Raw genomic sequence first — 15,698 nt, forward strand, 5'->3', positions numbered from 1 at the left:
TGGTAAAATGTACAAGCACAAAAATGGAGATGGGTGTCAGTGAGTGAGTTGTGTTTTACGCTGCTTTTAGCAATATTACAGCAATATCATGGTGGGGATACCAGAAATAGGCTTCACACATTGTACCCCTGTGGGGATTCAAACCTGTGTCTTTGTCATGACAAGTGAACGCTTCAACCACTGGGCTCAAGTAACCCCACCGCCCCAGAATGGAGATAACAAACCTTGGGCCATGATCAGCGCAAACAAAACTTTGAAATCATAATTTGTCATACAAACCAAAACAATTCTGATATTCCTACCACAAACAGATCAATTCTTCCAGTCCAAGGTGTGAGATTAAATTTCACTTCCGCAAACGAATATTTGCTGTCTTAACATGTTAAGCATTTTATTTCTGTCATCAATCTTCTTCAAAACAAACGCAGCAGTTCTAGCCAAGCAGTAAAGAAGCATCCCAACAAACATTTCAATAACAAATAGAAACAAAAATATTTCCCAGGTCACCATGAAAGGACAGGGTATGAAAGGGTCACCCTGTCTGGTCCACTGACTGACTGACTGAGTTTAGTTTTACGCCGCTTTTAGCAATATTCCAGCAATATCAAGGCGGGGGACACCAGAAATGGGCTTAACACATTGTGCCCATGTGGGGAATCGAACCCGGGTCTTCGGCGTGACGAGCCAACGCTTTAACCACTAGGCTACCCCACCGCCCCCTGGTCCACTGAATTATCAACGAAATGAAAAGATCTTTTAGAAATTGTTGTAAAAATCATCAGATTTGTTGACCAAAATTAGCATTTAACATTTTCCTTGTCAACATGTTTTGACTCGTTACAACTCAGGTAGATAAATGGATTTAAAATTCAACAGCTCTTTGCTTTCTTTGTTCATGTTTACCCATGCATCTCATGTATATGAAATGAAAAGTATTGATTTCAGATTATATTCATTTCATTTTATCATTATATACTGTACAAATATGATAAAGGTCTTGACCAAATTACAACAGTTTTTGAACTTCCACTGAAATTGCTACCAAAGACCAAATGCAATCTCTTTTAAGCTTCAAACCTTTTACACTGATTGGTTTGCCTAGAGTATTGTGACATTCATGTTTGTACGATACTGGTAGTATTGCAAACCGAGCCATGGAATGATTACACTGCAATACTGCAGCATTATTCCAAGTTGAATTCTGTAGCAGCACATGTGGTCTCCATGGTTACATGAAAACTAAAAAATGTTAGCACAATCCATTTGTTCCATCGATACTATCACAATCGACCAATTCCACAAAGCAGTGATTGAAAACGACATTAAGCCAATCCCAATATTACCAGAAAAGCATTTCGTGTACTTGATGGCGTTGGGTTTGGTTGAGTAACAACTATTAACTCTATATTTAATTTACACAGCCATATATGAGATATTCCAAGCATGTTCGGTTGAACATGTTAATAGACATAACATGTCAAGCAACATCAATTTTATCTTTTGTATATATTTTCTTGCTCTGTCAGCCAAGATGTGGAGACAAAATTATATTTGGCACTGGTGTTGTTTTTTTCATTATCCTTAAAAAACTCGATAAAATAACATACACAAATTAATGTTTCATATTATTCTTATTCTTTGGAGAAAGAAATAAGAAAAATAAATGGCCTGAAAATGTCATTTTGTTGTATAATGGGGCACTCAGCATACTCCAGCTATATGGCGGTGGTCTGTAAATAATTTAGACTGGACCAGACAATCCCGTGATCAACATCATGAGCATTGATCTACACAAAGGATACAATGACATGTGTCAAACAAGTCAGTGAGCCTGACCACCACACCTGTTAGTTGTCTCTCAAGACAGGTATGGTTGCTAAAAACCAATTTTAATCCTGATCTTCATGGGGGAAAAAAGATATTAAAACGGATGTAGCTGCCAGACGCCTGCCCTAAGTTAGTCAGTTTTTAAATGATGGTTTATACCATGCAACCAGACTTTATCCACCTGTCTCAAAGGTTTGGTACAGTATGATCAGTATTTTAACTTGACAATCTCTTTAGACTAATAACTATTGGAGCTGCAATAAATCCAGTGAGGTAAAGATGATGTATATCATTATAAATTCAGGGATAGAAATACTTTTTTTCTAAATGTGCCTTAGGGCACCAGACAAATATTCTAGGTGTGTCTTTCAGAAATCGAGTATGCCCACATGTTTTTAGAATAAATGACAATGATGATGATCATTTATAATTTATTGTTAAATAACGAAATCGGTTTATGAGCATTCAAATATGTATGGTATTATTCAATTTGGAAAAAAATAATTGTTTTGGGGATTAAATGACTAAATGTGAGTTATGTCTCTTAAACATTAGGCGTGTCAAAAGGGCACAGAGAACATTTTTTAGCCGTGCCATTTCAATATTCACCGTGCCATGGCACACTAATATATGGGGTATTTCAAACCCTGATAAAGAATACTGGGTAACAAGTAAGCAGAATAGGTATTATTTATTATATTCAGCGAAACAATAACAAAATAAATTCTTCAACCTGTTTGACCATGATGTCAGTGCTAATTTATCAACACAATGACCAGTCACCACATCCCTATTGAATTAAATAAATGAATGAATTTGTGATTCAAGTGATTATGAATAATTAATTGAATTCATGAAGGGATACCGGTTGATTGAGCAAATACATAAGTGAATGATCATAACATGCCCAATTATGAATAGCTCTACAATAACATCAAAATATATGATCAGGCAAGCAGATTCAAAAGGTTTGGGCACAGGCTGCTTATGCCAATATTTCACTCAGTTATAGATTATTCTACATATTAAGCTGATCCTGGCATACAAGGGACACAACTCTGTAAAAACATTTTCAGTGTCTTACATTACTATGACCACAATTCTGGGCCAAGATTGTTTTGATTTTTTTTAAATTCCTGATCTAAAACATTGTTCCTTACAATGATTCCAAATATGCTAAATACAGATTTCATTTTTTGATTCAAAAGAAAATGTGTAGATGGAGTATGCCACAGTATTTTATTTATTATTTTGCATCTAGTTGTTACCAAAACATTTTTCATATTTACTTTACTAATTATGAGTCAAACATGTATTGGTGGCGGTGATGATGATGATGATGATGATGATGATGATGAAATATGTGATAATGGATTTGATTAGGGAACAAGATATGACATCAAATCCCACAGTTTGAGACAGTAGATTGTGTAGATGATAAATATTGAATGAAATTGCCAAACATGATACATTCAAAATAAATTATTATGAGTAATCCACTGAAATTTCCGAATTCCTCTCCATTGAAAATTAGCTCAAAATAATAAATTATAGGTTCCGATTTGACAGTTTCGACTTTAAGCAATTGATTTATTGATTTTTATTTCCGTTCTAGCCCTATTGATTTTGTAGTCTGTAGACATTGGGCCTTATCTGGTTCTGTTTATGCTGGCACTGACAAGTGTGACTCGTGGATGACACATCCACGTGGGTCATGTCCACCGGTTTAAGACAGAAGCTACTCCTAGAGAAGCACGAGACTTGTAAACCGCTCAGTGCAGTAGGTCAATATTTGATCCTGCACTTCTTCTTCATTCTTGCCGGCGAAGTTTGCCTAGAGTACGAGCACATGCAACTGGTTCTGTCAAAAATATCACCCATCTGTCCCGGGCCGGCACGTGAATTCTTAGACTACAATCGAGTTATTCTTTTCAATCAATGAACCTTACCTGTCAAGAATAATCCAATTAAGACGTTGATATCTGAATGTCACGCTGCCACTGGTGTATTCAGTTCCGGGTTGTCGCGACTATGTACCTCAACTGTCACACTGCTCCGTTCATCAATTTGCCGGGAATCTGACTCACATAGACCACGTGACTTAAACTAATCCCATTATTGTACTTTCCTCGAAACTGCTTTATGTCGTTTTATAAGGTACTCTGTTGAACGTTCAAAGTGAGAACTAGTCATTTGAAAGGTTTTTAATGGGATGACCTAAAAGTCGGCCCAAGGCGGGCCAACTAGCGCTATGGGCATACCTGGTGTGGATTTTGGCGCTATATAAATTGACACATTATTAATATATTATTGCATAAAAAATCCATTATCGTAAACTATGCCTACAATTAGTTAATGCAACATACATTACATTGGCGTTGGTTAGTCAAATTTGCGGGGTTTATTTTACTGGCTAGTACACACTCTCTGACTCTGTAAGAGTATCTGGTGTGGGCTTCTTTAACTAAATGTGTTCATTAACTGAAAATAATTACTTCCACAGAAAACAGTGCATGTCAAGGTAATGAACCTTGAAAACCGACCCTGCTAGAAATCAGCTAAATAAATCGTTGATAGACGCTATATATTCTACTCGAGAATATCAGTTTTCCATTTAGTGGTAGATATATTGTTTTTGTATCTCCACCTAAAAACACCCTGAAGACATTTTGTTAGACTATCGACATTTGGATTGAAAGATTATATCTTGCTATTCCCGAGGTTTGCTCTCATATATATGTCTGTTGATAGGCAAACTACATGTATTCCAATTCGAAATGTATCCAGAGATCCCATGCCCTAGTGTTGGGAATTGGTTAAAATCTCTTAATTGACTATTGGTTCATTACAACCGATCAATCATTGAAAATAATTGGTTAGCATCATTTATCAGATTTTCCTGGTTATGTTTGTTTGCACAAAAACATAAAGAAAAAACTATGTAGTTCTTTGGGGGTTTTGGGGTTTTTTTTTCAAATTGCTCATCTTTAAAGGATGACTTGTATGTTAGGAACATAAATTTCTTGGGGGTCTTTAAGATAAATTCAATCATGACTTGGACGAGCTTGTAGTGCTCATGAAATGTAACAGACAAAACCAACCGTGTGAAATACATTGTTAATGCAACAAGTGTTCCAGAATTGTTTGTGTTCGATTATGAAAAAACATGATCGATTGCTTGGTCGTTTAGTCACTGCGACCAATCTTCGATTATTTCAATTAATCGGACCACCACTATACCCTACATATATTCGAAAACATTTTTGAATGATAATTTACAGTGAAGTTGCTATGGATATTACAGTATTTGATTTGGATAGTGTATAGTATCTAACATATCTATATCGGACACACACACGCACACGCGTTTGACGCACGTTTGTTTATTTTTATATTAGCAAGATGTCACGCGCATAGATTATGAACAAAATGTTTTGCACTTGCAGCAAAGTTATTTACCCACAAGGCCAGATGCTGTTTCTTTCTCTTTTTTTTCTTCTCGTACGTTTTTAAGATACAATTTGAAATAGTTATGTTTTTTATGCAATACATTAAAATTGAAAGGGACAATAGACGAGTGTTTTTATTTTTTTATTTAAGCTATTACTTATTTCTGATCGTCTTTAAAACACCGGGACGTAATGATCCATCAATATTCCTTTTTTCATTATTGAAGATTCATTATAAAAGAATTAATGGTCTTAGTGGGTCAGGAATGTCTTCCAAACATTTCCATTGTCAGCCCAACATCACTCGTGCCCTATGTCAATACTTAACAACGTTTATAGGTCATATTGTCATGAACAACGAGATTAAAATAAGTTAGGAAATGTTTTGCATAAATTGGCTGTTAGAATTATTCATTATGAGGGAGAGTGGTTCAAAGCAGAAAGCAAATTTAAGCCTGACTTTTTCATAACGTCTTGATAAGTTCGAAAGTTTTCACGGGAAGGTCCGTTGAATCCGTGCGGATATGATACTAGTTGTCTTGAATATACTATCCATATGGGATGTACTCATAGTTTTACCTGCAGGGGTTGTAAGCTGCATTTAAAATTTAACATGCGTTTGTGACCGGAGTGTAGGGCGAGTCTTACGTTTCTTGCACTCTGCAGATAATAATTTCATCGTACAATGTAAAACTATGGCTTTTTGAAACATATTTTATCGACAGAAGCCGCCTGATAGATTTTACAATATATGTTATTCTCAAGATGGACTGAGCCGTTCTAAAAATAAATACCGAATGACGTATGTCAGACGTAGGGTTTTCCCCTGAACGGTGTTAAATGAAAAATTATACGCAATCATTTGTACTTGACTGTCAGGTGATTTGTCATACATCTATATTACACAGAAATATATTTTCGGTTGTTTAGCGTAAACATTCAGTATACATGGATATTTATACGATGCCAGTCAATCTACAGACATATTAGTTGATAACTAGGCGTGAAATTTCCCCATTTCGACCTTGTATTGTGCAAGGATCAAAAGTCGCTCATCACCGTACAGAAAAAATGGCAGCCAAAGAGAAACATAAACAAAGTGAAAGCATGGTATATGCAATTATCAACAATATACCTCCGGATTACCATTCCAAAGACATCAGGAACTATTTTTCACAGTTTATTGAAACCCGTGGTTTTGATTGTTTTCATTTTCGTCATAGGCCAGAAACACAAACGATGAAAATTCCGGAACAAGAGACTGAAGTGAAACAGTCGCCATGTACCAGGGATCCAGTAAGGAAGGGAACAACTTGTTGTGTTGTCCGGCTCAAAGCTGACAAGTTGTTGACACTTATCAAAATGTATCACAGAAAACATTGGCTGGACAGGAATGGCGATTCTATCCCAAGTTATTGCCATATAACTAAAATTAAACTGACTGAAGACGGTAAGTCAGAAAGCATAATGTCACAAAATGAAGTTTAGTAAGGGCATCGTGCAAACTAGTAACAGCTTCAGACGGAATGTTTGAAACAGTTAGCCCACATGCAGCAAACCGTCCAGCTGTAGATAGATTATAACCGGCCTATAGATATACAAGTCTATGAAATCTAGTGGTCAGCAGGAACTGTACTAGCTGTGATATCAAACGAAACCACTAAATCAGAATCTAATATTTGTCTTTATTTACCTTTTATTTCATTTACAATTATTACATTCCTAACTTTCTATTACACTAAACTTCTGTCAAACAATCTAACACCTAAATGACCACCACCAACTGACAATCTCAACTGCCTTATTAACATATTGAAATAAACTTACTACAATTTCACTTCGAACCCTGCACCCTGCTAAAACGCATGCTTTTTGCATGCTCGAGCTTTTCGTGAAATAAGTTGTTGTCACGTGTGTTTTCACGAACTGTTCGCATGTACACAAACTGAAACCTAATAACCTGTCTTGTTAACAGTACAATAAATCAGTACAATGAATAAACAATGAATAGACAATACATTTGTGTGGACAAACCTTTTGTCCATGCAGTGTTTGACACTGTGATCCACGACTTTGGTCCACAACTAAATGCTCAGACCAAGTGCTAACCACCTGTTCTCATTAAAACTTGTTTGCTTGTTTGTTGTTTCACGCTGCACTCAACGAGATTCCAGGTACATCACAATAGACCAGTGAAGATCCAGGTTAGAATTGGTCTTCAGCAGGGTCCCAGTCAAAATAAAAAAGTCAAAATAAAAAGCCACATCAAAAACATCAAAAATCAAAATGGCCATAGAAAAAGTCAAAATGGCCATACATTATTTTTTAATTTTTAATACTCATACCATTTTCCCATGTTACATTATTTGATATCAAGGTGTAAAAATGACAAAAGCATTTCAAGAACAATGCTCATTAATCTGAAAATAAATAATGTATGGCCATTTTGACTTTTTCTATGGCCATTTTGACTTTTTGGTAAGGCCATTTTGACTAGGGGTTGTGGCCATTTTGACTTTTTGTGTGGCCATTTTGACTAGGGTCAGTGTGGCCATTTTTGTTGTGTGGCCATTTTGACCTGTTCCCTTCAGCATCCCATGCTTGTTGTAAGAGGCGACTAACAGGATCGGGTGGTCAGACTCACTGACTTGGCTTACGGTACTAACTTACACAAGTCATTGTATCCCATTTGCAAAGATTGATGCTCTTGCTGTTGATCATTGGATTGTCTGGTCCAGACTCGATTATTTATGACAACTGCCATATTGCTGGAATATTGTTGAGTTTGGCGTTACACCACAAACTAATGAACCAACATTACTATAGTGTACAAAGCATTGTGATGCAGTTCACTATCCTGTTTGTAGCAATATCTCCTGGAATTTATTTGCTGAGTCACTCAAGCACTAATTCCATGGAAACCAGTTTGGGATGATTAAACTGAAATGCTATTCAAAGAAGTGCTATACTTAATTCATATTATTCTCTTTTTCAGGTGACCAACCGAGTGAAAAAATTTACAAAACTAGATCAGAAATTAAACTAACTCCATCTGACAGCAGAGACTTCACATCATCTGATCTCCTGAGCTTGCCAGAGTTGCATCCACCAGACATCATGCCAAATGGAAATGTTGGTACACCCACAAAGGACTTTCTCGATTTTATCAAAGAGTGTCGACTCCACCGTCAGTGATAAAGAAACTGGGGTTGTCCTTCCCCAAAACTCGCACCAACCGGAAATATGGTAGTGTTCCTTACGAGTATACTGGCCCTAGGTCTTATCGTAGTCATGGTAACTCTGTAGATGAGGAGGAAGCTGATTGGACAGTTTACACGGGAGAGGGTCATGAACTTGTCAGTGTTGATGGGTCCTTAGGGAACGTGGAGGGGTCCACTTTGATTCAGGATGAGGAACAGAGGAAGGATGGAGAAAAGGAGTTGTCAAGAAAGGAGAAGAAAGCAAGGAAGAAACTAGAGAGGAAGAAGACAAAGGAGCTGATGGATGAAAAGATAGAGGAAAAAATGATGATGCAGCAAGATGATTCAAATGAGGTGAAATTTTTATCAGACTGATTAATTTTGTAAATGTTTTGAATTTTTGGTCAGCGACTTTTTCATTTTCATTTCAAAATGCTCTTCGGCAGTAGTCACCGAGGGGCAGGTGTCCCAATCATACAAGGTGCTGCAAGTCGTTATGCAAATGTGTGTCACATGGGTATGCTGTCAACACACGATCATGATCATTGGTTTCACTAAAGTTTTCATCCCAAAATAAGCTGCAATGCTATACTAAAACAATAGTATTGGCAGATTGGCATGATTGTCAGATTTGCATGATTGGCAGATTGGCATGATTGTCAGATTGGCATGATTGTCAGATTGGCATGATTGTCAGATTGGCATGATTGTCAGATTGGCATGATTGTCAGATTGGCATGACTCCCAACAGTTCAAATCCCGATGTGGTTGAACATTTCAGACTCCTTATTGATGTTCCTTTCAGTGATTTGGTTGAGTACTGTGAAAAGTTTTTGTTTAAAGTATTGAAAGTTGTATATGTATGTGTTTTCAGGACAATGATTCCTGCGAGGAATGGGAGAGACACGAAGCCGTCGCTGACGACCCTGACAACCAGGAGAGACTGAAAGAGAGGCTGTTTGAGGAGGAGATTGAACTTAAGTGGGAGAAGGGTGGCAGTGGGCTGGTGTTCTACACGGACGCCCAGTACTGGCAGGAGAAGGAGGGAGGTGAGTGGAGGGTGGCAGTGGGCTGGTGTTTTACAAGGACGCCCAGTACTGGCAGGAGAAGGAGGGAGGTGAGTGGAGGGTGGCAGTGGGCTGGTGTTTTACAAGGACGCCCAGTACTGGCAGGAGAAGGAGGGAGGTGAGTGGAGGGTGGCAGAGGGCTGGTGTTCTACACAGACGCCCAGTACTGGCCGGAGAAGGAGGGAGGTGAGTGGAGGGTGGCAGTGGGCTGGTGTTTTACAAGAACGCCAAGTACTGGCAGGAGAAGGAGGGAGGCGAGTAGAGGGTGGCAGTGGGCTGGTGTTTTACATGGATGCCCAGTACTGGCAGGAAAAGGAGGGAGGTGAGTGGAGGGTGGCAGAGGGCTGGTGTTCTACACGGATGCCCAGTACTGGCAGGAGAAGGAGGGAGGTGAGTGGAGGGTGGCAGTGGGCTGGTGTTCTACACGGACGCCCAGTACTGGCAGGAGAAGGAGGGAGGTGAGTGAAGGGTGGCAGAGGGCTGGTGTTCTACACAGACGCCCAGTACTGGCAGGAGAAGGAGGGAGGTGAGTGAAGGGTGGCAGAGGGCTGGTGTTCTACACAGACGCCCAGTACTGGCAGGAGAAGGAGGGAGGTGAGCGGAGGGTGGCAGAGGGCTGGTGTTCTACACAGACGCCCAGTACTGGCAGGAGAAGGAGGGAGGTGAGTGAAGGGTGGCAGAGGGCTGGTGTTCTACACAGACGCCCAGTACTGGCAGGAGAAGGAGGGAGGTGAGTGGAGGGTGGCAGTGGGCTGGTGTTCTACACGGATGCCCAGTACTGGCAGGAGAAGGAGGGAGGTGAGAGAAGGGTCGCAGTGGGCTGGTGTTTTACAGGGACACCAAGTACTGGCAGGAGAAGGAGGGAGGTGAGTGGAGGGTGGCAGTGGGCTGGTGTTTTACACGGATGCCCAGTACTGGCAGGAGAAGGAGGAGGAAGTGGAGGAGGGTGGCAGTGGGCTGGTGTTTTACACGGACGCCCAGTACTGGCAGGAGAAGGAGGGAGGTGAGTGGAGGGTGGCAGTGGGCTGGTGTTTTACACGGACGCCCAGTACTGGCAGGAGAAGGAGGGAGGTGAGTGGAGGGTGGCAGAGGGCTGGTGTTCTACACAGACGCCCAGTACTGGCAGGAGAAGGAGGGAGGTGAGTGAAGGGTGGCAGAGGGCTGGTGTTTTACAAGGACGCCCAGTACTGGCAGGAGAAGGAGGGAGGTGAGTGGAGGGTGGCAGTGGGCTGGTGTTCTACACGGACGCCCAGTACTGGCAGGAGAAGGAGGGAGGTGAGTGGAGGGTGGCAGTGGGCTGGTGTTCTACACGGACGCCCAGTACTGGAAGGGGAAGGATGGAGGTGGGTTTAAGATGTTGCCATGTATTAGGCCTATGTTTTCTGTATTTTTTGTGTATTATATGTTTATTTGACTATGTTAATGTACATGCTTCTCATGTTATTTGAATTTCAGTTTCATGCTTAGGTGATACAGAAATGATCCAGATTTGTATCTACATGTTGCAGACTTTGACGAGCAGACGGCAGATGACCTGAATGTCGACATGAGTGGTTATTACGAGGATGGGGCTGGGGACCTGGACGCCAGGGACTACATCACCCTCCGTCAGGATCAGCGGCGCCGCCAGGGCCTGGAAGAAACAGACCGGTTCTCTGTGGGCATCGGGAAGTTTGAAAAACATACGAAAGGCATTGGACGGAAGGTGCTGGAACGTCAGGGTTGGCAGGAAGGACAGGGGCTGGGGAACACCATCACTGGAATATCCGACGCCCTGGACAACGATGGACAACACCCTCGGGACAAGAAGGGATTTGGGTAAGTGCTGCTCGTATTATACATCAGAAGTTTTAAAGCATGATGTTGTTCTATCAAGTTGGGAGCGTCGAGGTAGCCTTGTGGTTATGCTCTCACTTGTCACGCCGAAGACCTGGGTTTGATTCCACACATGGGTACTGTATGTGAAGCTCCTTTCTGGTACATCCAGCCGTGATGTTGCTTCAGTAGTCCTAAAAGTGGCATAAAACCTTACTGACATATTGTTTAGTGTTTTGTTTGTTTGTTTGTTGTTTAATGCCACACTCAGTAATATTCCAGCTATATGGTGGTGGTGGTCACTCACTGTTTACAGTTGGAAGGGGCACTGGTTACCCTGCCCTTTATGGCACTGCAGTGTGCTGGGCGGAGTTGCATCCCTTGGGGAAACTTGGTTTTTCATTATGTTTCTGGCTTTGTCAGCACCATGCTTGTGCTCATGGGTTTAACTGACTGACTACCCCACCGCCCCTCATGGGTTTAACTGACTGACTACCCCACCGCCCCTCATGGGTATTACTGACTGACTACCCCACCGCCCCTCATGGGTTTAACTGACTGACTACCCCACCGCCCCTCATGGGTTTAACTGACTGACTACCCCACCGCCCCTCATGGGTTTAACTGACTGACTACCCCACCGCCCCTCATGGGTTTAACTGACTGACTACCCCACCGCCCTTCATGGGTTTAACTGACTGACTACACCACCGCCCCTCATGGGTTTAACGGACTGACTACCCCACCGCCCTTCATGGGTTTAACTGACTGACTACCCACCGCCCCTTATGGGTTTAACTGACTGACTACCCCACCGCCCCTCATGGGTTTAACTGACTGACTACCCCACCGCCCCTCATGGGTTTAACTGACTGACTACCCCACCGCCTCATGGGTTTAACTGACTGACTACCCCACCGCTTCTCATGGGTTTAACTGACTGACTACCCCACCGCCCCTCATGGGTTTAACTGACTGACTACACCACCGCCCCTCATGGGTTTAACTGACTGACTACACCACCGCCCCTCATGGGTTTAACTGACTGACTACACCACCGCCCATCATGGGTTTAACTGACTGACTACACCACCGCCCCACATGGGTTTAACTGACTAACTACCCCACCGCCCCTCATGGGTTTAACTGACTGACTACCCCACCGCCCCTCATGGGTTTAACTGACTGACTACCCCACCGCCCCTCATGGGTTTAACTGACTGACTACCCCCACCCCTCATGGGTTTAACTGACTGACTACCCCACCGCCTCATGGGTTTAACTGACTGACTACACCCACAGCCCCTCATGGGTTTAACTGACTGACTACACCACCGCCCATCATGGGTTTAACTGACTGACTACACCACCGCCCACATGGGTTTAACTGACTGACTACCCCACCGCCTCATGGGTTTAACTGACTGACTACCCCACCGCCCCTCATGGGTTTAACTGACTGACTACCCCACCGCCCCTTATGGGTTTAACTGACTGACTACCCCACCGCCCCTCATGGGTTTAACTGACTGACTACCCCACAGCCCCTCATGGGTTTAACTGACTGACTACACCACCGCCCCTCATGGATTTAACCAAAGTGGTGAACATCTGCATCACTTCATCACTTGCTTTCGCTCTGTGATGTACCTGGAATAATGTTCAAAGTGGTTTTAAACCTGTTTAGATAGGACTCACTCACTCACTCACTCACTCACTCCGTGAAGATCCGGGTTAGGATATTGATCTTTAGTAACCCATGCTTGTCGTAAGAGGAGACTAACAGGATTTGGTGGTCAGGCTCTCTGACTTGCTTGACACTTGTCATTGGTTCCCAATTGCGTAGATCGATGCTCATGCTGTTGATCATTGGATTGTCTGGTCCAGACTCGATTAATTACAGATTGCTGCCATATAGCTGGAATATTGCTGAGTGTGGCGTAAAACTCACTCACTCACTCGCTCTCTCGCCAAAGGGTTTAGTTAAGCTGATTAACATTTTTGGGGGGGGTCTTTTTTTTCATGTAGAGATGCATTGTACTGGACATGATACAATAAATTATTAGCAATGAATATATAAAATATAAAAATAAATAAATAAAATAAGATATAGAAAATAAAATGTATAAATACTAACAATAATAAAGGATAATGAAAAAAAATTAAATAAAAATGATAGTGATTATAGTTTTAACCCTATATTTCTACTATATCATTGACTAAGAGTCGTGTCCATTACCAAGCCAAGTCATATTTTACCTGTCATTTCCTGATCTGTACTAGAGAATGGAAAGCTGTGCATAATGCTGTTAATGGTTTCAAATTCCATCCATTATTAGTCGTTCTGTACCATGATATAACTGTGCTTGTAGGCTTCAGCTGTGTGCTGTCTCATGATCTGCACCCTTTGTTGTACATCTTCCATAAAAGTGGCAGTGTTCAAACTGAAATACTCTTGAAGATCAATAAACTTTTATCTACTCTGCCACTCTGTATTGTATCTGGTGTTTGGCATAATGTTTCCTATCAAGCTCATATGTAATTTGGCTGAGGAATGTTTAAATGACAGTACTGCATGTAAAGATAACATTGATTCTCAGCACCAGACCCATGAAGATCCGGGTCAGAATTGATTTTCAGTAACCCATGCTTGTCGTACCCCGTGAAGATCCGGGTCAGAATTGATCTTCAGTACCCCATGCTTGTCGTACCCCGTGAAGATCCGGGTCAGAATTGATCTTCAGTAACCCATGCTTGTCGTACCCCGTGAAGATCCAGGTCAGAATTGATCTTCAGTAACCCATGCTTGTCGTACCCCGTGAAGATCCGGGTCAGAATTGATCTCCAGTAACCCATGCTTGTCGTAAGAGGCAGACTAATGGGATCGGGTGGTCAGACACTGATTGATTAACCCATGGTTGAAACATGTCATCATATTCCAATAATGTAGATCAATGCTCATAGTGTTGATCACTGGATTGTCTGGTCCAGACTCGATTATTTGCAGATATAGCTGGAATATTGCTGAGTGCGGCATAAAACTACACTCACTCTCAGCACCAGGGCCATGTCGTGTCATTTCAGACAGTGAGAGACCAGTGCAGCAAAGCAAATGTTACCAGGAACCTCTCCATATTTTAACCACTGTTTTGATTTGTTTAGGTACCATGGCGAGAAACTCATCCGATTCGGAGCTCAAAACACAAAGAGACAGTTCATTCGGACGGAGACCTTGATCACAACAAAGTATGATGATCCAGATGTTGTTGATCCCCCAGAGAAGTTATTGCGGAGGAACGACCACTATGGACTGAAACACCGAACGGAGAACACCGATTCTTGATGACTTTGATGAAGATAGCATTCTGTGAAATATTACTTGTTACACTGGTCATACAGATTTTTATTTTAATAATAAATTTTGTATTTTGCTGTTTTACTGTGTTCATTTTGTCAACTGAATCCTATTTCTCACCTGGTCTGGATGTGTTGGTGGGTGGCACAGTGGTTAAAGTGTTTGCTCGTCACACCAAAGACCACGTTCGATTCCCCACAAGGGTACAATGTAAACACATTTCTGGTGTCCCCTTTCGTGATATTGCTGGAATATTGAAAAAAATGGTGTAAACCCAACTCACTCACTCACTAAACTTCATGGAAACCTGTTACTCTTCAGGTAGTTTTCTAATATCCTGTTTCTTTTCTATCAAGTATTTGATATCATCAACTTCAAGAATTATAACCACTCATACCTGATTTAACCTTTCTTAGACCAGCTCTTGATTTAGGATGATGAAAACAGAATACAACATGGTATTTCCTCATTGATTATATACTGTACCAGAAGATGGAACCATTCGTGGTGTGGAGTTGTGTCCCTTGATTATATACTGTACCAGAAGATGGAATCATTTGTGGTGTGGAGTTGTGTCCCTTGATTTTACATGTGCCACTGTAGAAGATGGAACCATTTGTTGTGTGGAGTTGTGTTCCTCTGATTATATACTGTACCAGAAGATGGAACCATTAGTGGTGTGGAGTTGTGTCCCTTGATCCAATCAAAAGCCAGAGATGTGTCTGCACATAGACTAATTAGTGAGTGAGTGAGTTGGGTTTTACGCTGCTTTTTGCAGTATTCCAGCAATATCACGGCAAGGGACACCAGAAAAGGGCTTCACACATTGTACCCATGTGGGGAATGGAACCCAGGTCTTTGGCATGAGGAGCGAACGCTTTGACCACTAGGCTACCCCACCGCCCTTCCCAGACTAATGCAAGTCTTGAATACATATAATGTTGATGGACACAAATATTTCCATTTACACTGAAAAAAACCCCGA

The 15,698-nt window shown here is 41.5% G+C and overlaps 1 protein-coding gene across 1 annotated transcript; it reads left to right on the top strand.

The window, feature by feature from the left end:
- The first annotated feature begins 6,171 nt into the window (after positions 1-6,171).
- LOC124277650 (G patch domain-containing protein 3-like) lies at positions 6,172-14,794 on the top strand. Its single transcript, XM_046713376.1, is given in 6 exon segments — positions 6,172-6,726; positions 8,272-8,454; positions 8,457-8,830; positions 9,351-9,525; positions 11,052-11,361; positions 14,521-14,794. Coding segments are annotated over 6 exon segments (1,602 nt in total). The 5' UTR covers positions 6,172-6,347; the 3' UTR covers positions 14,702-14,794.
- The last annotated feature ends 904 nt before the right edge of the window (positions 14,795-15,698 follow it).

This window comes from Haliotis rubra, unplaced genomic scaffold, assembly GCF_003918875.1.
Source record: "Haliotis rubra isolate DU_JTF1 unplaced genomic scaffold, ASM391887v1 Scf225, whole genome shotgun sequence".
NCBI classification, from domain to species: Eukaryota; Metazoa; Mollusca; class Gastropoda; order Lepetellida; family Haliotidae; genus Haliotis; species Haliotis rubra.